This window comes from Ursus maritimus, unplaced genomic scaffold (genome assembly GCF_017311325.1).
Source record: "Ursus maritimus isolate PB19 unplaced genomic scaffold, ASM1731132v1 scaffold_21, whole genome shotgun sequence".
Lineage (NCBI taxonomy): Eukaryota > Metazoa > Chordata > Mammalia > Carnivora > Ursidae > Ursus > Ursus maritimus.
The window spans coordinates 31,467,116-31,491,875 of record NW_024424564.1 but is presented as its reverse complement, the minus strand read 5'-3'; the positions used below and the strand labels follow the sequence as shown (position 1 = coordinate 31,491,875).

At 35.3% G+C, this 24,760-nt stretch overlaps 1 protein-coding gene across 2 annotated transcripts in view; it reads left to right on the top strand.

Annotated features, from left to right (window-relative positions):
* Window positions 1–24,760, top strand: part of CEP83 (centrosomal protein 83) — a 124,009-nt gene that overhangs the window by 33,932 nt on the left and 65,317 nt on the right. For both annotated transcript variants that reach the window (XM_040637321.1, XM_040637322.1), the window contains exons 2-5: window positions 11,095–11,367; window positions 11,823–11,973; window positions 20,443–20,535; window positions 22,644–22,775. In XM_040637321.1, coding sequence (XP_040493255.1) covers window positions 11,195–11,367; window positions 11,823–11,973; window positions 20,443–20,535; window positions 22,644–22,775 — 549 coding nt within the window. In that variant the 5' untranslated portion in view covers window positions 11,095–11,194. The remainder of the gene's footprint in view (window positions 1–11,094; window positions 11,368–11,822; window positions 11,974–20,442; window positions 20,536–22,643; window positions 22,776–24,760) is intronic.

Here is a 24,760-nt window from a genome sequence, read left to right as displayed (position 1 = left end):
TTTGTATTAGTGGGATTAATATGGAAATGTACCTCTGCTCCATCATCCCAGAAGTAGAAGTCTTATTCCAAGAATTTTAAGTTGTATTATCAATTTTCATTTACTTCTGGATTATTTTCTGATTTCTATTATGACCTTTTCTTTAATTCATGTTATTTAGAAATGTCTTCTTTCTAAGCATATGTAGCTTTTTCAGTTACCTTTTTGTATTGAGTTTTAATATAATTGCACTTTGGGCAGAAAAATATTCTGTATGATTTTGGTTTTCAAAAATTTTTTAGATTTTTTGAAATACCCAGTGTGTGGTCAGTATTTATAAATGTTATGTGTATGTTTATAAGGAATGTATATTCTATAGTTACTGGGAATGGTTTTCTATACATGTTAGCTCAGGTAGGTTAATTATATTGTCTGTATTCTTACTGATTACTTTTTTGTGCTTGGTCTGTTAGTTACCAAGAATAGTGGTTAAGTTACACTCCTATGATTGTGAATTTGTCTGTTTTTCCCTGTAGTTCTGATCCCTTCTACTTTGTGTACTTACTGTGTATAAATTAAAATTGTTCTATTTTTCTGGTGTATTTAACCTTTTATCTTTACAAATGTCTTTTTTCATCTCTAGGACTGTTTCTATTTCATTGTTTTTTTGGCCCTAAAATCTACTTTATCTAATATTAACGTAGTTCTGTCATCTGTCTTTAGATTAATGTTTAATTATGTTTTTTCTTTTTTCTTTATTTTTTATAATAATTTTTTATTATGTTATGTTAGTCACCATACAGTATATCCTTAGTTTTTGATGTAATGTTCCATGATTCATTATTTGCATATAACACCCAGTGCACCATGCAATATGTGCCCTCCTTAATACCAATCGCCGGTCTATCCCAATCCCCCAGCCCCCTCTCCTCTGAAGCCCTCAGTTTGTTTCTCAGAGTCCATAGTCTCTCATGCTTCATTCCCCCTTCTGATTATCCCCTTCATTCTTCCCTTCCTTCTCCTACCAATCTTCCTATTTCTTATGTTCCATAAATGAGTGAAACCATATGATAGTTGTCTTTCTCTGCTTGACTTATTTCACTTAGCATAATCTCCTCCAGTCCTGTCCATGTTGCTGCAAATGCTGTGTAATCATTCTTTCTGATGGCTGAGTAATATTCCATTGTATATACGGACCAGATCTTCTTAATCCAGTCATCTGTTGAAGGGCATCTCGGCTCCTTCCACAATTTAGCTATTGTGGACAATGCTGCTATGAACATTAGGGTGCATATGGCCCTTCCCTTCACTATGTCTGTATCTTTGGGGTAAATACCCAGTAGTGCAATTGCTGGATCATAGAGTAGCTCAATTTTTAACTTTTTGAGGGACCTCAACACTGTTTTCCAGAGTGGCTGTACCAACTTGCATTCCCACCAACAGTGTAAGAGGGATCCCCTTTCTCCATATCCTCTCCAACATTTGTTGTTTCCTGCCTTGTCAATTTTTGCCGTTCTAACTGGTGCAAGGTGGTATCTCAGTGTGGTTTTGATTTGAATTTCCTTGATGGCTAATGATTTTGAACATTGTTTCATGTGTCTGTTAGCCATTTGTATGTCTTCATTGGAAAAGTGTCTGTTCATATCTTCTGCCCATTTTTTGATTTGATTATTTGTTTCTTGTGTATTGAGTTTGAGAAGTTCTTTGTAGATCTTGGATACCAGTCTTTTATCTGTAGTGTCATTTGCAAATATCTTCTCCCATTCCGTGGACTGCCTCTTAGTTTTTTTTGACTGTTTCCTTGGCTGTGCAGAAGCTTTTTATCTTGATGAAGTCCCACAAGTTCATTTTATCTTTTGTTTCTCTTGCCTTTGGAGATGTGTCATGAAAAAAGTTGCTGTGGCCGATGTCAAAGAGATTGCAGCCTATGTTGTCCTCTGTGATTTTGATGGATTCCTGTCTCACATCGAGGTCTTTCATCCATTTGGAGTTTATCTTTGCGTATGGTGTGAGAGAGTGGTCAAGTTTCATTCTTTTGCATATAGCTGTCCAGTTTTCCCAGCACCATTTATTGAAGAGACTGTCTTTTTTCCACCGGATGTTTTTTCCTGCTTTGTCAAAGATTAGTTGCCCAAAGAGCCGAGGGTTATTTCTGGGTTCTCTATTCTTTTCTGTTGGTCTGTGTGTCTGTTTTTGTGCCAGTACCATGCTGTCTTTGTGATCACAGCTTTGTAGTATAGCTTGAAATCCGGCAAAGTGATGTCCCAGCTTTGTTTTTCCTTTTCAACAATTCCTTGGCGATTCAGGGCCTTTTCTGGTTCCACACAAATTTAAGGGCTGTTTGTTCCAGTTCTTTGAAAAATGTCATTGGTATTTTGATCGGGATGGCGTTGAAAGTGTAGCTTGCTCTGGGTAGCATAGACATTTTAACTATCTTTCAACCTTTGTGCCCTTCTGTTTTAAAAATGTTATTAAAAAGTTATATAGTTGGGTTATATTTTTTCCCTTAAGTTTCTTATTTATTTGAAGCATTAATCTATATAATTTAATGTAATTACTGATATGTGTCTAAGTCTACTGTTTTACTTTTCCTATTTTCCTACTTGTTTATGTTCTTTCTTATCTCCCTGCTTACCTTCTTTTAAATGGAATTCTCAATGGAGAGGTGATTCTCAAAGGAGGGCCAGAGGTGATTTTTGCTCCCCTCCCCCAGGGTACATTTGTCAAAATGTGAAGACCTTTTGTTTTTCACTTCTGGGGGGGAGTGGTGCTCCTGGCATCTAATGGGTAGAGACTAGAAATGTTACTAAATATCCTACAGTGTACAAGATAGGCCCCCCACCCTGTCTAAATAATTATTTGGTCTAAATGGTCAGTAGTGCAAAAGTTGAGAAACCTTTTTTTAGGGTGTTTTGAGTAATGTAAATTTTCCCACTCTTTCAGCATTCTTTAATGGTTATCCTATAGAAGGGTTCAGCATATTTTATAGTAAATAGTGTTTTAGATTCTTCAGGCCATGTATAGTTTCTGTTATGTGTTCTTCTTTCCCTTTCTACCTTCCTTCTTTCCATTTTTAGACTTGTTTTAGGTTTATATAAAAATTGAGCAGAAAGTACAGAGTTCCCAGGTATTCCCTGCCACCACACAGGCATATCCTCCCTCACTATTGCATCTCACAGTAGAGTGGTACACTTGTTACAGTTGATGAACCTACACTGACATATCATTATCACACATAGGTCTTTTTCAAATATTTTCCTCCCAGTATATGACTTCTCATTCTTTTGGCAATGTCTTTCATAGAGCAGAAGTTTTAAATTTTAATAAATTCTAACCTACCAATTATTTTTTTGTGGATCTTGCCTTTGGTGTTGTATCTAAAAAGTTACTGTCTGATGAGACGTTTGTTATCTTCTAGGAATTTGATAGTTTTGCATTTTACATTTAAGTGCATAACCCATTTGAGCTAATTTTTGTGAAGGGTATAATGTCTGCCTAGGTCCACTTTTTTTTTTTTGGCATGTGTTCTTGTGTCAAAGATTAGTTGACTATTTGTTTTAGTCTATGTGTGGAATCTATCCTGTTCCATTGTTTTTTTTTTTTTTTTTTTGGTCTATTATATTGCAAATATCAAACTTTTAAAGGAAGGTTTATTTAGGGGTGCCTGGGTGGCTCAGTGGGTTAAGCGTCTGCCTTCGACTTAGGTCATGATCCCAGGGTCCTGGGATTGAGCCCCATGTTGGGCTCCCTACTCAGTGGGGAGCCTACTTCTCCCTCTCCCTCTGCCTGTCTCCCTGCTCATGCTCTTGCTCTCGCTCTCTCAGATAAATAAAATCTTAAAAAAAAACTTAAAAGATTTATTTATTTATTTGAGAGAGAGAGAAAGAATATGCACACAAGTGGGGATAGGAGCAGAGGGAGAGGGAGGAATATCAAGCAGACTCCCTGCTAAGTGCAGAGCCTGATGTGGGGGCTGGTCTCATGACCCTGAGGTCATGACCTGAGCCAAAACCAAGAGTCGGATGTAGACGCTTACCTGACTGAGCCACCCAGGTGCCCCAGTATTATACCTCTTGATTACTGTTGCTTTTATAGTAAGTCCCAAAGTCAGATAGTGTCAGTTTTCTGATTTTGTTCTTCTGCAGTACTGTATTGGCTATTCTGGGTCTTTTGCCTCCCCATATAAATTTTTGAATTAGTTTGTTGATATCCATAAAATAACTTTTGGGGATCGTATTGAATCTGTAGCTCAAGTTCGGAAGAACTTCCATCTTGGCAGTATTGAGTCTTCCTATCCATGAACATAGAATAAATATCTTTTCATTTATTTAGTTCTTTAACTTTTTAAAATCAGAATTTAGTAATTTTCCTCATATTAAAAACACATTTTAAGTTTAGAGCTGTTTCATTTTGGGGGTTACTAATGTAAATGGTATTATAGATTTCATATTCCATCTGTTGCTCTGCTGATATATAGGAAAGTGATGGACTTTTTCATACATTAACTCTGTATCCTGCAACCTTGTTATAACTGCTTATCAGTTCCAGGAGGATTTTTTTTTTTAATTGGGTCTTCTACACAGACTATCATGTCATCTGCAAAGGTGACGATTTATTCCTTCTGTATTTGTATGCCTTTTTATTTTTTCTTACTATATTAGCTAAGACTTTCCACTGTGACATTGAAAAGGAATGGTGAGAGGGGACTTTCTTGTTTGTTCTTGATCTTAGTGAGAAAATTTCTATTTTCTCACCACTAAATATGACGTTAGTTGTAGATTTTTTGTAGATGTTATTTATCAAGTTCGGAAAGTTCTCCTCCATACCTAATTTGTTGAGTTTTAAAACTCGTGGGTGTGTGTTGGATTTTGTTATATGCTTTGTCTGCATCTATTGATGTGATCATCTGATTTTTTTCTTTTGCTTTAGTCTTTTCATGTAATAGATTACATTAATTGTTTGTTTTTTTTTTTATTGTTGAACCATCCTTGCATGCCTGGAACAAATTCTACTTGGTCATGGTGTTACATCTTTTTATACATTGTTGTCTTCAGTTTGCTAATATTTTGTTGAGGATTTTTGCATCTATATTAATTTTTTTAAGTTCTTAAAAGATAAGGTTCTTAACATGGGGCCATTCAAAACAAGGCTGCAGGCCAAATTTGGCTCATGAGTTATAGTTTGTTAACCCCTTTCCTAGAGATTACAGTATACATTCTTGACTTATCAAAGTGTAATATTCGTTGATACTTTTAGCCCTTTCCCATACGGTGCAAGGGCTCTATAACGCTTGTAATTCTACTTTTACTGACTTATGTACAATTTCTTTATATATTTTAAGTCTATATATGTTAAAAATCCCCAAGATACTGTTTTATGTGGTCAGTATTCAATTAGAATTATGCACATATTTCCAATTTTCATTTATCTTTGTTTTTATATGGTCCACATCTAAGATAATTTTCCTTGTGTATGAAGGACTCCTTTACTGTTTCTTTTGTTATGCATCTTCTGGGAAGAATTTGTTTTGTTGATCTGAAAATGTCTTTATTTTACCAATATTCTTGAAAGATTTTTTTTGCTATATTTATAGAATGTTAGTTTGGCAGTTATTTTCTTTCAGCCCTGTAAAGGTAGTATTACATGTGTTTTGGCTTTCATTGTTGAAGTCTGTTCTTTTTTTTTTTTTTTTTAAGATTTTATTTATTTGAGAGAGAGACAAAAATAGCAAAAGAGAGAGAGCATGAGCAGGGGGAGAGGGAGAAACAGGCTCAGCAGGGAGCCTGACATGGGCCTCAGTCCCAGGACCCCGGGATCATGACCGGAGCCGAAAGCAGATGCTTAACTGACTGAGCCACCCAGGTGCCCCAAGTCAGTTCTTTTTGTTGCTTTTTTTCAAGACACCTTGGTTCTTTTCCTGGTTCTTTTCAAGGCACATTGGTTCTTTTCCCTTTTTCTTTAGTAAAATCTTAAGGTGATATTCTTAGATGTGGATTTTTTTGATGGGATGTATGTGGATTTCTCTTTATTTATGTGCTTGTTTATAACATTTTGGGGGAAGTTGGCAACTTTTTTGGGGGGGGCAGATATTGTTTCTTTACTAGTCTCTCTCTTTTCCTTTTGGGACTCCAGTGGCATATCTGTTAGAATGACATTTTTTATTCTCCGTATTTCTTTTCTTTTTTGTATTTTTCTCATTTATTTACTTATTTAAATTCAAGTTGGTTAACATATAGTGTAGGGTGGATTTCAGGAGTAGAATTTAGTGATTCATGACTTACATGTAACACCCAATGCTCATGCCAACAAGTGTCCTCCTTAATGTCCATCACCCATTTAGCCAGTCCCCTCACCTACCTCCCCTCTAGCAACCCTCAGTTCTTTATATTTAAGGGTCTTTTATGGTTTGCCTGCTTGTTTTTATTTTTTCCTTCCCTTCCCTTATGTTCATCTGTTTTGTTTCTTAAATTCCACATGTGAGTGAAACCATATGATACTTGTCTTTCTCTGAATGACTTATTTCATTTAGCATAACACTCCAGTTCCATCCATGTCATAGCAAATGTCAAAATTTCATTCTTTTTTGGGGCGCCTGGGTGGCACAGCGGTTAAGCGTCTGCCTTCGGCTCAGGGCGTGATCCCGGTGTTATGGGATCGAGCCCCACATCAGGCTCCTCCGCTATGAGCCTGCTTCTTCCTCTCCCACTCCCCCTGCTTGTGTTCCCTCTCTCGCTGGCTGTCTCTATCTCTGTCAAATAAATAAATAAAATCTTTAAAAAAAAATTTCGTTCTTTTTGATGAGGGATTAATATTCTATCATACACACACACACACACACACACACACCATGTCTTCTTTATCCGTTCATTAGTCAATGGACATTTGGGCTCTTTCTATAATTTGGCTATTGTTGAATAGCACAGCTGTCAACAATAGGGTACATGTGCCCCTTTGAATCAGCATTTTTTTATCCTTTGGATAAATACCTAGTAGTATAATTCCTGGGTTATAGGATAGTTCTATTTTTAACTTTTTGAGGAAACTGCATACTGTTTTCCAAAGTGATTGCGCCAGTTTGCATTCCTACCAACATACTGTTTTCCAAAGTGACTGCGGCAGTTTGCATTCCTACTACATCCTTGCCAACGTCTGTTGTTTCCTGAATTGTTAATTTTAGTCATTCTGACAGGTGTGAGGTGGTGTCTGATTGTGGTTTTGAGTTATATTTCCTTGATGATGAGTGATGTTGAGTATCTTTTCATGTGTCTGTTAGCCATCTGGATGTCTTCTTTTGAAAAGTGTCTATTCATGTTTTCTGCCCATTCCTTAACTGGATTATTTGTTGGGTGTTGAGTTTTTAAGCTCTTTATAGATTTTGGACATTAGCCCTTTATCTGTTCTGTCATTTGCAAATATCTTCTCCCATTCCATTGGTTGCCTTTTAGTTTTGTTGATTGTTTCCTTCACTGTGCAGGTTTTTATTTTGATGAGGTCCCAATAGTTCATTTTTGCTTTTGTTTCTGTGCCTCTAGAGACATGTCTAGTAAGAAGTTGGTGTTGCCAAAGTCAGAGAGGTTGCTGCCTGCTTTCTCCTCTATGATTTTGATGGTTTCTTGTTTTACATTTAGGTTTTTAATCCATTTTGAATTTATTTTTGTGTGACGTGTAAGAAAATGGTCTAGTTTCATTCTTCTGCATGTTGCTGTCCAGTTTTCTGAACAACTTGAAGAGACTGTCTTTTTTCCATTGGATGTATTTTTTTTTTAAGATTTTTTAAAAAGATTTATTTATTTATTAGAGAACATACACACAAGCTCATAGAGGGACAGAGGGAGAGAGAGAAGGAGAGAAGCAGATTTCTCACTGAGAATGGAGCCTAAAGTGGGGCTTGATTCCACGACCTAGGAGATCATGACCTGAGCCAAAACCAAGAGTCAGATGCAAAACTGACTGAGCCACTCAGGCATCCCTCCAATGGATATTCTTTCCTGCTTTGTTGAAGATTAGTTGGCCATTCAGTTGTGGGTCCTCCTTTTTTTTTTTTTCCTTTGTATTTTTCATCCTTTTTTCTCTTTCTACTTCAGCTCAAATATATTCTTTTAACTTCACTTCTAATTACTTCTTTAAGCTATGTCTTTTCTAGGTTGTTATGCTTGCTCATTGAGTTTTTACTTCTTGTTGTAGAATTTTTCAGTTTTAGAGATTTCCCTTGGTTTCTTTTTATGGTTTCTTATTCTCTCACGAAATTCTCAACCTTGTTTTCTATTGTCTTGTACACAATAATATAAGAAAATTTCTTTTAGAATCATTGTCTAATAACTCTAATAGTGAGGCCCTTTTGTCTATTGTCTGCTTCTTGTGACTTTAATTCATGTCACCTTATTTTCCCATGGACTTGAGTTTTAAAATAAAAAAAAAAATTTATTGTGTCACATTTATTTGTCAAATTGCATTTTAGAGCAAGTTTCAGCCTATGCTAATATCATTCACTTAAATTATCCTTATTAGGAATAATAAGGGTAAACCTTTAAAGTCTGTATCCAAAATGAAGGGGGTGTTCACCAGGGCTTCTCCATTCCTTGCTGGTCTAATTTGTGTATCTTTGAATTTGAAGACTGTCAGAAGGCATTCAGTCTCCCAGCCACCTCTCTGGAACTGGCAGATGCCTTGAAGGAAAGAGTGGTCCCAAAGGCCAGTCTCATCTTTCTGGATCCACATCCTCTCCTGTTCCCATTTCAGTAAATATTTATTCTCTTGTTAGTTTTCCAGTGTCTTCAAGCAGATTATTAAAACACGTGTCCAGCTTTTCTTGTCCTAAGCAGGAGGCTTGATCTATATTACCTTTTCCTCTTGTCCTGGAGGTAAAGACTATCTTCAGATTTCTTGGTGTGAGAAATTGATAATACATATCCCCCAGTGTTTAAGGTAATTGGGGTTTTTGTTTTTAGCTAAAAGTGTCTTTATATAATTAACATAAAAGATACAAGTTTATTCTTTGAAAGCTTGAATATAGAATTGTGGAACCACTTTTGAAGGTCAGAGAAAGAACTGTGTTTTATGAGGTCTTTCTGTCTATGTTACTAGATAACTATTTGGAGGATACTATATTTTCCAAGATTATCATTGATAAATTGATTACTATTGGACTGGAGAACTGAATGTATGTGCAAAACACCTAAAAACAGATATAAAATTTATTCTGACCTTGGTAGGACTTGTGTGCACATGGACAGTTTTCTGTGATTCTGAAATATTCCTAAAGGAGAGAAATATGAAAATGACTACTGGCAGAATAAACCCAGGAGTTCATAACTTTGAGTCAGGAAGATCCCAGAGGGCAGTACACATATGTTTGCAATGGAACTAGATTTGGAGATGAGGTTGTGAAAATTAATAATGGGAAACCTCATTAAAATGGAGTTGGGAGATTCAGCAAGGGGAGCTCTCACTCCCTACCACTCATAGTCAGTTGTAGACTCTACAGGAAGAGATATACTTGATCTTGCACCTGGATGCTCCTTTACAATCCCAACCGGAGGAAGAAACTTTTTTTTTTTTTAAGGTTAATAAGGCAATGGTGGTGGTGATTGAGAAATGGTTATCCTGCAGTTAGTCCTGAAAAGCACTTATGGTAGATTTTAGTGCCAAAAGGGAAGGATTTAAGTCATTTTAACCCTGTTTTTCTAAAAAGTCCAGGTCTTAGTGAATTTTATTTGCATGGGGACCGAACTTCCACTTAAAAGTAGGAGTTAGAATATTTACTGTCAAATGGAATAAAAAAAAAATTACTCATTTTACCTTGGAAATCTTTGTTTCATTAGTAGTGGGACTGAAGGATAGCTCTTGGTTTTTCTTATGTAGTTTAAATTTTAGCTAATTAAAGTTAAAACCTTATAATACCTTTTGGTGGTATTATTAGAAAGTATGAGGTAAGTTTATTGTATGTTTCTATCTTTTAAAAATTAATTTGGGTCAAAAAGCAGAGTCAAAATTACATGCCAGTTTTATGATCCAGGTAATTAATTTTCTGACAAATATGTAATTTTGATAGGATAATGTTGTGGCAGCTGTTACAAACAGTGCACTGTTGCACATTTAACATGAGCAAGAAGTTTTCTTGGAAGACATATCCCTTCTATTAAAATGTGATTTGACAGGAAACCAAAGTAACTTCAATTTTAGTTTAAAAGTCTTCTTAGCTAATATGCAGACATCACATTAATTTATCAGAAATGGAATATTAAAAGAAAGACTGAATAATTTGATGGTTGGTTTTTATGTGCTAAAGATCTTGTAGGAGAAGGTATTTCATGATGATTCATGACTAAGGGAGATGCTATTAGGAAAAAATACATATAATAGTCTTGACAAAGATTAATAAAGCTAAAGGGAACAGAATTATTTTGATGTAAACTTTTGTTTTTAATTATTTACAATAAGAACTTTGTCTTTTTTTTTTTTTTTTTTTTTTTTACTTCTAAATATAACAAACATTTAGTTACTTTCATAATCCTGGATCAGTGCTTTTGAGGATAGCTGAGGTGATTTACTTTCCTGTTCTCAGCACAGTGCATAACACATAGGTGATTAACATTTTTGTGTTGACTGATTTCTCATCTGAGTCTGCATCTTGAGTACAGTTCACCTTGTGTCAAATAAAAGACCCTTTGTAGCATTAATCACATAGTTACTTGCTGAAGGTCATCTTTGTGAATATTGTAATTTTCTCCAACCATTTGTCAAGTTCTAAGTGGCTTTTCTCTGATTTCAGAGTATGGATTTTGTACTAGGATCATTCAATGAACTTTACCCCAGTAGCTTTAGGGAATAGCCATGGTTTGTGAATCCAGGAGTACCTAAACTAGAAAAGTCAGTAATTCTAGTTAGGTTAATACTTGAAGATGTGATATTGATGGTCACAGAAACTTAGTGTGGAGTAAAGAAAATGTGTTAAGGTACAATTCAACTTTGTTCTTTTTGTTTTATGAACGATTAAAAAATCTGAAAATTTGGGTTTTGTTATAGAAATGATAGATGAATAACAAGAAGGGATAAAAAGAATGTAACACTGAAGGAGTTTAATTCATCACTAACCAAGTGCATTTCTCTGTGCAGGTATAATTTGGCATCCTGAGGGTCTGTCTAAGCAAGAAGGAAGTGGAAAATACCCTTGAAAAGAACACTAAGACAAACAGGAAGCTAGACTTACTTTTACATGGTTAACTGCTTACTTATCAATATGGACACTTTTCCCACTATTTTTCCTCCTGGTGGAGACAGTGGGCTGACAAATTCTCAATCTGAGTTGCAAAAAATGTTAATTGACGAAAGGGTACGATGTGCACATCATAAAACTAACTACCAGACTCTTAAAGCTGAACACACAAGGTAAGTTCCTTAAATTTGGAGGTAAGGGGCTTTATTAAGGAAATCATCTTTGTCTGAACGTTTGCTCTGGAACATACATTATAATTTTGTTAGTTTGCAGTATATACATTTAAAACTTCTTTAATACAGTGAAATTTTTGCTTTAAAATTACTTTTTTCAAAACTAAACATGGTCTCAAGTGTGCTGTGGTTTATAAGTCTTGCTTTGAAAGTAGCAAGACATAAAATTTAATGTATCTAGGTGGCTAAGTGTGTTTTTCCTTCCTCCCAAGTAAAATTGTACTAATAAACTATAGTGTTAATAATTAAACTCTACAAAGAAAAGAGGCTTATGAATTTAATGGAATATATGAAATTGGTCTTGTTCTGTGGTGTCGGTTGACTTTACATAAAGTAATGCAATTAGAAAGCAAAGGATATCCTTAAAATTGAATTTTTCTTTTTTTAAAAATCAGGTTGCAAGATGAGTACATAAAGTCACAACATGAACTAAAGCGCCTGTTGAAGGAAAAGCAGACTCACCAGGAAAAATTTCAGCTGCTACTTGAAGAGCTAAGAGGGGAATTAGTAGAGAAAACTAAAGACTTAGAAGAAGTGAAACTGCAGGTAAGAAAATATATTTCAGTTAGTACTATTGGGGAATAAATTTCTTCTGCCCTTCCAGGTCTTCCTGAACTGGACTAAGAATCAAATTGGCATGAGACAGATTAACAAGAGAAAATCAAATTTAGTTTTGAAAGTATGCAGAATCCACACAGACATCACAAACATGAAATTCCAAAGATGGGCAACAGTAGGCTTATATGACATCCTGAGACAGGCAAAGTCTGCGGATACAAAGGGAAAGAAGATCATTTAGCAGGATGGTGAGAGGAGATGTTTGGAAAACAAGGGTTGCCCTGTTAAGCAGATAAATTTCTTAGGTATAAAGGAATCTCTATTAATAGCTCTCTTCTTGGTATAGGCTCTCCTTTCCAATTAAATTTAGGCAGTTGAGAGGGAGGTAGAGCTTTTCCTAAGTCTGCTGGGTTTTGATTGCTTTTAACTCAAAATAATCTTCATGCCAAAACAGCCCATCTTGGGGAGGCCTGCCTTTTGCCCCTATGGTAAAAAGTAGTCAGATGTTGCTAAATTTGGTAAATTCTGCCTGTATTCATTCTTGATGAGTATTTTGCTGTTGTCCATGTGATATAATTTAATATTCTTTCATATATTCTGGAATGTTAGCTACCATGTGGGATTTAGCCATGAAACTGTTGTTTCCTATAAATTTGTATTAAATTACCTGTTCTGATTTAAATATTTCACTGTGCAGAATAATTCGGGGAAAGGCCAGTTTGAATTGATAAATATTCAGAGTTAAAAATATTTTTTTAGGGGCGCCTAGGTGGCTCAGTTGTTAAGCGTCTGCCTTCGGCTCAGGGCATGATCCCAGCGTTCTGGGATCGAGCCCCACAGCAGGCTCCTCCACTGGAAGCCTGCTTCTTCCTCTCCCACTCCCCCTGCTTGTGTTCCCTCTCTCGCTGGCTGTCTGTCTCTGTCGAATAAATAAATAAAATCTTTAAAAAAAAATTTTTTTTTAAAGAAAGTTTTACTAATTTTCCTTTAAGTACTATAGCTGAAATTGAGCTAAAAAAGACTGATATTTATTAAATTTTTTTTATTACTGAGGTATAGTTGATAAGACTGATAGTTATTTTTAAGGGACTTCTTAAAAGACTATAAAAACAAGATGTGCACGTAATTTGTGTGGTGTAGGGAAAATGGAGTTTCTAAAACAAAGGATAGTACTATCATTTCATTTCTCATTTGCGTAGAAAGGAGACCAAAGCTAAACTTACTATTGTACCAGTCAAACTTACTATAAATTTCAAATTAGTAGATATTAGCTGTTACATTTTTCTGTATTCATTTAATCTCTAAAGAACACCAGCTGTGTATTTCTGTTTATCTGCTGCTTGGTACAAATGATAAGGTATTTTTAATACTGGAGTCATAAGTTGATAAGAATAAAAAGCTACCTTTTCAAGTCATCTAATATGGCATATCACCCAATTAATGGATTCCTTTGACAACAGTGTTAGAAGTTGGTTATTCGCTTTTTGAAATCTTCCATTGTTGGGACCAGCACCACTAAGCTTGGGTTGGAGCCTCTATTGTGGTGTTTTATTCCTAGGTGTATTTAGGATGTTTAAACAAATAAAAACCTCAGAAATATGAGTTGAATAGGCAAATGTAATTTAAGCCTATAGAATTGATGGGTTAATTTGTTTTACAAAAATTGAGAGGTCTATAGAAATGAGAATCTGTGAGCACTGCATCCAAGGAATTCAAGTATTCTTCTGGCATTGTAGGTATAAAACTATAGTCTTCTTTAGCTTATTGTTTGTACGTGCTTTGTACAAATAAGCATGTCCACATGTTACTCTGAAGAAACAGAGTAATTATATTAATATCAGATAAAAAATTTACTTTAAGACAATAAAGTGTTACTTAAGATAAAAAGGCCATTTTTATAACAAAAAAAGGGTCAGTTCACCAGTGAGATGATGACCTTCAACAGACATCTGTTTTTATGCTTTAGTTTTGTCATGTGGTAAAGAGTATAAAAGTTGTTAACAGCGGTTTTTGTGAGGACTAATGAAATAACATGTATATTTTTAGTACAGTGTCTGACACATAGTAGATACTCATAAATGATGGCATTTATTTTATTTGAATGCAGGCTCCCTAAAGGCAGGAGCTCTTTTCAATGTATCTCCAGTGCTCAAGTAAATTTGTTCGTATTTATGTATTTTATACTATATTAGCAAATATTTGTTGAATGAATGACATGAAGAAATAGAATAAATGAATTGGAATTGTTGTTCTGTTCATATGTAATGCAATGTTCTTTCTTGTCTCATATGTACCTAAAGCTTACGCATCTTAGAGTTGATGATCCTCTCTTTGTTTCATATCTGTAATGAGTTAACTTGTGTCTGTCAAAAAAATATGTTGGACTTCTAACGCCCAGTACCTCAGAATGGACCTTGTTTGAAAACAGTCTTTGCTGATGTAATTAGTTAAGATGAGGTCATACCGAAGAATGATGAGCCCTTAATCCAATGTGACTGGTGTCCTTCTTAGAAGAGAACAGACACAAAGAGAGAAACACAGGGCGAGGGGCAGGGAGGGAGGTGGGGCAAATGTCCTGTCATGACAGAAGCAGAGACTGAAGGGCTGCAGCTGCCAAGGAAGGGCAGGGATCAGCAGCACACCACCAGAAGCTAGGATGAGGCAGGGAAGGGTCCTTCCCTTCAGGGAGTGTGGCCTTGCTGACAACTTGATTTTGGACTTCTAGCCTCCACAACTGTAAGACGATAAATTTCTATTGTTTTAAGATAGCCAGTTTGTGGTATTTTGTTGTTGTAGCTCTGGGAAACTAATACATTACTCAAAGCGAAATTCCTTTTTGGAACATTTGTGACACAGGGATCTTTATTCTCTGCTTCAGTGCTTTCAGTGAGAGAGAACCTAGTGAATGTTTAAAGTGATCCAGTACTATTTATGGATTGGAGTATGTTAAATATCTTATTTTCCCTCTCATGTTGAAATGAAATCATCCTCCCTGTAGCCTCTCTCTTGATTCTTGTACTGTTCCTTGGATCTACACAAAATAACTTTGGACATTTCTCCATGTGATAACTTCCCAGATGTTTGCTGACATATAATTTGTCTGGTTAAGTTTCTTTTTTTCAAGATAAACATAAGTGGTTTCTCTATGGTATTTATCTGGAAAAAATAAGCTAAAATAAAGATCTATATATTTATGTACACATGTTGAAGCTAAATTTAGCTATTTGCTTTATGGATGTTAGCAATTTATACAAATTGTGAGTTGAATAAAGTTAAGTAAATTCAACAAAGTGGAATCAATAAGAAATATTTTAGTGTTTATGAAAGATGATTATGTTCAGGATATACATGTATTATCTTGTCTACCTACAAAAGGCCTTTTCTGAGCTAAGATTTAATATCCCTTTAGCTTTTATAGGAAAATGATATAAAAGATAGTAAATGAAAGAATATTTGTGTCACTTGTGTAGTTGTAGTGAATGGAAATAATAATAGTGCCTAACTTATAGGATGATTGTAAAGATGAAATGAGACAGTGCCTGGACAATGTTAGTACAGTGCTTTGATACAGAAAGTGGATAGAACATGTTAGCTATTGTTACATTGTTATTATGTACCATGTTAGCAAAACCTTTTTTAAAATATGAGTTACTTGATAATATTTGTTACAAATTTTAAAAGTTACTTTACCAAAAATTTGTATGCTTTCTTTGTGCCAGGCAACGGAAACTATATAACCCAGTATGTTTCCCATTTTATTTGCCTGCTAGGAAGTCAGAACTAAATTTATTATTCAGTTTGTCATTATTTTTTTAAGAATCTCTGGTACAGCAATATCTGCCTTCTTAAAACATTCTTTGAAAACTAGTAGTCTGTTTTATATTATTAACATGACAAGTGTTGGTGTAATATAGATTTAATATATTGTAATGACACATGGACTGTTGTGTGATAAAGCATTCTCTTAATTTTCTTTTGAGACAAGTGGTGGCAGTATTCCATTATAAGTCTAAGAGACAGCTTATTTTTTTCCTAAAACGGCATGGAGAAAATCCTCTAATACTGTGTCTTTGGTGTTTGTGTGCTTTGCTGGGGGTTGGGAGGAAGATAGATTTTTCTGATGTGTGTGTGCTTGTTTTTTTTATAAGATTCTTAGGAGATAACAGAAAAAATCTTGTCGAGATTTTTTTTTTTTTTTATCAGAGACCTTATAGATTACAACTCTTGGGTAGTTTACCAACTTCAGTGTTCTTTTTTCCTTTGTGTGGGTCCGTACTTTCCATTAGTACCATTTTCCTATTGTCTAAAGGACTTCCTTTAACATTTCTAAAGTAAGATCTATGATAAATTTTTTCAGCCCTTATATATCTAAAAATAATTAATTTTAAAGATAGTTTTGCTGAGTATTGATTTCTAGGTTGGCTGTTTTACCCCTTAGTACTTTAAAGATGTTGCTCTTCTGTCTCCTCACTTATGTTGTTTCACATAAGAAATTTGCTGTCATCCTTATCTTTGTTCTGTGTATACAGTGAGTCTTTTTTTCATGGCTGCCTTAAGATTTTCTCTTTATTGCTGATTTGAGCAATTTGATTGACATGACGTTGTACTTCATATTTACGGTGCTTAGGGTTTATTCAGTTTCTTGGGTCTATGGGTTTACAGTTTTCATCACATTTAGAAGATTTTTGGACGTGACTTCTGAAAATATTTTTTTCTGCCTCCTCTTTGATCTTTGGGAATTCCATTATTAGGCCACTTAAACTTCTACCATAGCTTACTGATGCTCATTTTATTTATTTTCGATCTTTTTTGTCTCCTTGTTGAATTTTGGGTAGAATCTGTTGTCATGTCTTCATGTTCACTGTTCTTTTTTCTTCTGCAGTATCTAATCTTCCATTAATCCCAAGTAATATATATTTTTCATCTTAGAAATTGTAGTTTTTGCACTTGAAGTCCAAGTTAGGTCTTTTTAGTAACTTCTTATCTCTCCTTAACATGTTCAATCTTTTCTCTAGCTTTTTGAACATATGCAATTCAGTTATAATAACTATTTTAATGTCTTTGCTAATTCTAACATCTGTATCACTTCTGGGTTGGTTTTGGTTGATTGATTTTCTTGTTTATTGTGGATAGTATTTTACTGCTTTTTTGCATGCCTGATAAATTTTTATTGGATGCTAGACATTGTAAATTTTATATTGAGTGCTAGATATTTTTGTATTCTGATATTCTTGAGCTTTGTTCTGGGACAGTTACTTGGAAACTGTTTCATCTTTTTGGGTCTTGCTTTTAAGATTTCTTAAGTGAGGGCAGATTAATGTTAGTGCTCATTACTTGCCACTGCTGAGAACTTTCTGAGTACTCGTTTCTCAATGAAATGAAGGTTTTCAGTCTGGCTTTTGGGAAAAGGAGCTATTCATAGCTCTGTGTGAGCTCTGATTACTCATCCATCTGATTCTTTCAGGTCATTCTTTTCCTGGCCTTAATTAAATATTTTCCTTACATGCATGCACTGATTGGGGTACTCTTCTGAATGAAACTTCTCCAGATCTTCATAATTTTATTTCTGTGCCATGCTCTTTTCTGCTACCCTGCTTGTGACTCTAGCCACACTGCTCTCCCTGAATTTGTAGTTCCATTTGCTTAAGTCAGAGAGTCCATCAGACTCTGCCTGGATATCCCTTCCTGTGCATTGCCTGGAAGCATTCTCAAAGCTTATTTTCTTTGTTGTTTGTCTCTCGGGGATCTTTGTTGCTTTATTATGCCCAGTGTCTTGAAAACTGTTTGATTTTTGTTTATTCTTTTATTTGTTTTAGGCAGGACAATAAACCTGATCTCTATTATGCAATCTGTTGGAAGTGGAACCACTTTCATTTCTAATTACCCTTTAATTACAGAAATCTCAAACAAGTACCAAAGTAGAAAGGGTGGTTGTATTGCATCCTCACATACCCATCTATACTGACCATCTCTCAGCCAGTCTTATTTCATCTTCTGACATCACTGCTCTGTCTTTCAACCCTTCTGGATTATTTTGAAGCAAATCATATTATCTCAATTCTAGTATTTTAGTATAGATCTCTATTCTATATCAAGGCAGTCTCTCCTTTAAAAGCATAGCCCCAATACCATTATCATACCTAAAAGTACTTATTCCCTAATACTGCATTTTTGTTCACATTTCTCTAATTTTCCCACGGTTTTGCTTATTTTTTAAAAAAAAAAATTTATTTATTGATGAGAGAGAGTGTGTGAGCCAGAGAGTGAGAGTGAGCATGAGCAGGGGGGAGGGGCAGAGGGAAAAGCAGACTCCCGCCTGACTTGGGGTTCCATCCTAGGACCCTGGGATCATGACCTGAGCTGAAGGCAGACACTTAATCAATTGAGCCACCCAGGTGCCCCCAATGTAGCTTATTTTTAAAGTTATTTTGTTTGAAACAGGATCTGAGTAAGGTTTATCTATTACTCTTTAATTACCACCCCTTCTCACTTTGGACTCTTGATTCTATCACCCAGACTCTTGACATCATAAACCAGATTATAACAAGACCTTTTATCTGATTTCCCAGCTTCATTCACTGCCTTTCCTCCCACCCCAGTCACCAATTTTCTCCCACCAAAGGTTTTCATCCATCTTGCTTCTTTTCCTAAAATATAGGTATGGTGATGCCATTCTTAAAGTGGTATATATGCTTATATATTTGTATATTGTTTCAAGAAGGATACATAAGAAATTAGCCAAGATTGCTTCCTAAGAGGGAAACTGGATAACTGAAGGAAGAAGACTTAGTTTTTTAAATATTTTCTTTGTTTGAATTATGTAATTATAGTCATTCATTTTAAGTAAAAATTTAAGTATCTACTATTGAATACTGAGTAAAATATGAGAGTATGAACCTGATATTTAGGAATCTTCTACTTGTAGCTCCCACCTCTTTCCCTTTTGTTCCCAACCAGGATGTAGCTCTCCTAAGTGGCATTTGGAAATGTTTCAGCACGGCCTTGATTGTCACAGTATCTAGAGAGCATTAATGTACAAGGATCCAGGATTCTAAATTGTCTGTAGCGCTTAGTACCTTTCAGTCCAAAATGCCTTTAGCTTACCTTTGAGGATCATTTTTCTCCCCAGGGAATGTAAAATTCTGAAGTTTCCGGTTCTACCTAAGCTTTAGTTTTCCTATTCCTTTGATGTGCCACTTTTTATATATTTAATATCTTTTCTGTTGGTCTTTACCTGTCTGATAAGCCTATATTGGTTATTTTTATAGTTATTTGTATGTATGTTATTTTTCATATGAGAGTTTGAACTTCTTATGGGGCAAGAAATGCTTCTTGTGAGTTTTTTTGATCTTTAGAAAGTTAGACTTCTTGTATGCTTTAGTTTTTGTAAAAAAGGAGATGATAATATAGCTACATTGAGGATCATTGCAGGGATTAAATAAGTTACTTGATGCATGGAAGGTGTTTAGAACAACATGTTATATAGATTATCTAGTATGTTGCAGAATGTGTTGTATAGGGACACCTGGGTGGCTCAGTCAGTTAAGCATCTGCCTTCGGCTCAGGTCAGGATCCCAGGGTCTTGGGCTTGGATCCCATATAGGGCTCTTTGCTCAGTGGGGAGTCTGCTTCTCCCTCTGCCTGCCACTCCCTGTGCTTGTGCGCGTGCTCTCTTTTTCTCGCGTGTGCTCTTTCTGGCAAATAAATAAATAAAAATAAATGCTTTGTATATAGTAAGCATTCAGTGAAGTTTTTGGACTGTTTGGAGTATTGATGAATAAATGAATGAATTAAACTGAATATTACTCTTCATTTTCAGAGGTTAATATAAGTACAAACAAGGTTTTTGTTTGTTTGTTTTATAGCCAGTATTTGATAATTGAGTGATCCTATGTGCCAGGCAGTAGTGTGAGATGTTGGGAACACTCCATGGTGAATAAAGACTGTGTTTGCCCTTCAGTAGCATACATAAATACTAATCACTTTTGGAATATGAATTCTATAAAAGAGCGTAATAAGGAGGAGCCTCGTTTTGGTGGCTAGAGTAAAAGTCAGCATTTTCTGATTGAAAATAAGTCTGAATAAGTCTCTGTGGTGTACCAAATTATTACACCTTTATTTTGATTGCTTTAGGAAATAGACTATTAGCCATTATATCAAACATGGTAACCTTAGCTGCCAACACAGTTATTCCTAACAGTCACAATAATAATAATATTCAGTGACTATCTTTAGCTCATGTTATTGGAATTTTTGACATATCTGAGAGCCTGAAATTGAGATCTTTATGTATTGTTTCAAATGATGGTTCTGTTTATATAATGATTACTGTAAAATTAGGTATATTATGAAATTTCTATGAATTGGATCTTATAATTAGGTGTTGAAATTTCGTGAATTCTTGATTTTAATATTTGTGACTTTATATTTAGAATTCTTTGTTTATCTACATACTAGGTGTTAACTCCACAAAAGTTGGAAGTGTTACGAGCCCAAATACAACAAGAATTAGAAACTCCGATGAGAGAACGTTTTAGGAATCTGGATGAAGTAAGTAATTTATATAGAAGGAACTGTGCATTTATCTTTGTATGACTGATCGAAAGCATCATTCCCCTACTCAGAAACCCTGCAGTAGCTCCCCTTCTAACTCAAATGTCCTTACAGTGGCTTTTAGGGCTGCACAAGATCAGATCCCATTATCTGCCTAACTTCCTTTCCTCCATCCACATTGGCCTCTTTGATGTTACTTTGGCACTCCAGGAATGAAACAAGTCAAGAGTCTTTGCCGTAGCTGTTATTTCTGGCATGAACAGTAGTATCCTTCTCCAGATATCTCTTAGCCAACTTCCTCCTCTCTCTCTCTTTTTTTAAAGATTTTTAAAATAATTTTTTTGAGAGAGAGAGAGCGTGTGAGAGAGCACGAGCAGGGGGCAGAGGGAGAGGGAAAAGCAGACTCCCCGCTTAGCAGGGAGTCTGACCTGGTGCTTGATCCCAGGATTCTGAGATTGTGACCTGAGCCAAAGTCAGATGCTTAGCTAACTGAGCCACCTAGACACCCCTTCCTCATCTCTTTGAAGTCTTTGCTGAAATGTCATCTTTTCAATGAGGCCTACTTTGACCAACCTGTATCTCCATTTAACATTGCTTCCTTTCCCATCACTTCTTAGACCTTAGGATCCCCATTTACCCTGCTCTACTTTTTATTTTTCTTTAGTACTTATCATCCTCTAATATGCTGTATATTTATTGTGCTAATTTTTTATTTTCTTTATTACCATCTCTAAAATGTAAGTTGCATGAGAGGAGGAACCTTTATCTGTTTGGTTCACTGTCGATTCTAAGTTCCTAGCATACAGTTGGTGCTCAGTTAATATTTGTGGAATGAAAGAGTGTATTTCATGGAACCTCAGAAAAATAAAAATTTGTTACAATTTTCCTTCAGACTGAAATGTTTCCTTCCTCTTATGAAATGTTGGTATAATATGATTAAATGTTTAATAAATGGAATAGGAAAAGATATATATTAAGTATTTTAAGTACTGTGCCAGACAATTTATATATGTAACTTTATTTAACTAATAGACTGGGTCTTACACATAACACATGAATATTGTCCCCTTCAAAATGGACCCCTTTGGAAAGCTGTAGTCTAGTGGTGCTGACATTGCACAAAACAGCTGTAGAATCCGCTTTTAAAAATGGCTTATTGGCTTGGTAAAGTCATCTTTTGAATATCCTCCTGGTTGGGTAACCAAAGCGTTATGGTTGGGGGTAGATTTAGTTTTTGTATTTAGACAAAGCCACTTAGACCTAAGGCAGGTGATCAAGTTAAGTAAAACTTGTTTGTTTGTTTTCTTAAGTATGTTTCTAATAAAATCATGAAACCCATTTTTTTGGTTTGTTAACTGGCTTAGAGAAATCTTTCAATCAAAGATTTAGAGTAAGCTGAATATTTTAGAAGGTGTTCTTATTACTTAATTTCCTAGTGAATGCTGAAATAATGTCTCCTTCATCTTCTCTACTGCCTAAGTTCTAACTGAATTTAGAGTGCCAGCAACTTTTGTAGCATTAGTAAGCAGAATTCGAGCATACCAGAGATTTCCATGTGTTCCTGGTTAGTCAGGAAAGTTGGTGCTACGTATATTCTTTAGACTGGTATGTTGAACTATCATTGTAATACTTGATTGAACCTTAAATTATTGTACTAAATAATCAGATAATCTTTTATCTACTTAGAATTCCTGTCTGGCTCTTAGGAGGCTATTTTATATTTTACTATAGAGTTAATTTTTAAAATTTAACTAATTTTGAAGGGTATTCTACATTATTAAATATTATTTTATTAGGCCCACAGGTCAAAACTTTTGATGTGCTATTTGTTTTTATTATTACGAGAATCAGTGAGGAAATAAGGTAAATTAAATGGTAATTTGCTTTATTGGCACCTTCTCAAGAATGTACTGATTCTGTATGTAGGATACTTGTCATAAGAATTTTCCCAGGTTTATTTATATTTCTGTTAAGCTTATTTTTTGCTTTTTAGAATGGCTTTGAATATAATGCACTTTAAAATTATATTTGCAAAAGTGATTTTTGGAGTGAGTACAAATTTCATTTATAAACTTGCCATAAATTACAGCCTTCTTTTAATTTAGGAAGTGGAAAAGTATAGAACTGAATATAATAAGCTTCGCTATGAACATACATTTCTCAAATCAGAATTTGAACACCAGAAAGAAGAATTTGCACGTATTTTAGAAGAAGAAAAAATAAAATATGAATCAGAGGTGAGTGATTATACTAGTTTAGTCTTTATCCTTCTAGTCAGTAAAATATCATGATTTTTATAAATTCCAAGTTAGAATTGATTGCATAATTAAGTTTCATTAATTAATGTTGAAGTATTTGGCATGATATTCATCTGTTCTGTAGTACATTTTTTTGTGTGTGTGTGAACATTCTTTTTGGCTATTTGCTTTTCCTCTTTTGTTCCTCCTTTATTTTGCCCCAGTCAGTGGAGATAGTCTCTTTTCTTCCATAGCCAGAGAGACAGAATTCTTCTTGCAAATGTAGTTTGTTTATATGATTTTTTATGTAGCACTGTCCCCCTCTACTTTTTGGAACCAAACCACATCCAGGAGAGCTCTGGCTATCAGCCCACGTACCCTGCTTCTACTGAGAGAAATAAGGGTTTATACTTTAGGGTGTGCCTATCACATTCAAGAAGTGTACTTTGTTCTTTCCGACATCTGCAACTGCAGAATTTTCTCTCCGCTGCCTATGACATTTTCTCCTACTCTATCTCTACTGCTTGGGCAGCCTTTCTACTCATGTTTTATCTCCTGATTTTGCCAAAAATGAGATTTGTGTTTATAATTCTTTATGGACTTTTATGTGATTTTTCAGGATAGAAAGAAATAATCAGGTTTGTCCTGCTATATTCAAATAAGAACTCTAATGCTATTGGAATTGTGAAAAAAAAAAAAAAGCACAGAAAAACAATCTTGGTATCTATAGTTATGTGAAATATTCTGTGTACAAACACATCTGCATTATTTATTGCATCATCTTTATTTGGAATTAAGAATTAGAATATACTCACCTTTCTTTTTTTTTTTTTTTAAAAAGATTTTATTTATTTATTTGACAGAGATAGAGACAGCCAGTGAGAGAGGGAACACAAGCAGGGGGAGTGGGAGAGGAAGAAGCAGGCTCATAGCTGAGGAGCCTGATGTGGGGCTCGATCCCGGAACTCCAGGATCACGCCCTGAGCCTAAGGCAGACGCTTTTAACCGCTGTGCCACCCAGGTGCCCCTATACTCACCTTTCTTTACCAAGTACTAATTGGATCAAACTGATCTATTCTTTTTATTATTTTTTAAATTTAAATTCAATTAGCCAACATATAGAACATTATTAGTTTCAGATGTAGAGTTCAATAATTCATCAGTTGTATATAACACCTAGTGCTCATCACATCACATGCCCTCCTTGATGTCCATCACCCAATTACCACATCCCCTTACCCTCTTCCCCTCCAGCAACCCTCAGTTTCTTTCCTATAGTTAGGAGTCTCTGATGGTTTGTCTCCTTCTCTGATTTCTTCCCGTTCCATTTTTTCCCCTACCTTCCCCTATGATCCTCTGTGCTGTTTCTTATATTCCTCATATACATGAACCCATATAATTGTCTTAGAGATTGACTTATTTAGCTCAGCATAGTACCATCCAGTTCTATCCACGTCAATGTAAATGGTATGATTTCATCCTTTTTGATGGCTGAGTAATATTCCATTGTATATTATTCATTCATCTGTTGATGGACATCTCCACTGTTTCCATAGTTTGGCTGTTGTGGACATTGCTGCTGTAAACATGGGGATGCAGGTGCCCCTTCGGATCACTACATTTATATCTTTAGGGTAAATACCTAATAGTGTAGTTGCTGGGTTGTAGGGTAGCTCTGTTTTCAGCTTTTTGAGGAACCTCTGGAGAGTGGCTGTACCAGCTTGAATTCCCACCAGCTGTGTAAGAGGGTTCCCCTTTTGCCACATCCACACCACCATTTGTTGTTTCCTGACTTACTAATTCTAGCCATTCTGACTGGTGTGAGGTGGTATCTCATTGTGGTTTTGATTTGTATTTTCCTGATGCCAAGTGATGCAGAGCATTTTTTTCATGTGTCTGTTGGCCATTTGGATGTCTTCTTTGGAGAAATGTCTGTTCATGTCTTCTGCCCATTTCTTGATGGGATTGTTTGGTTTTTGAGTGTT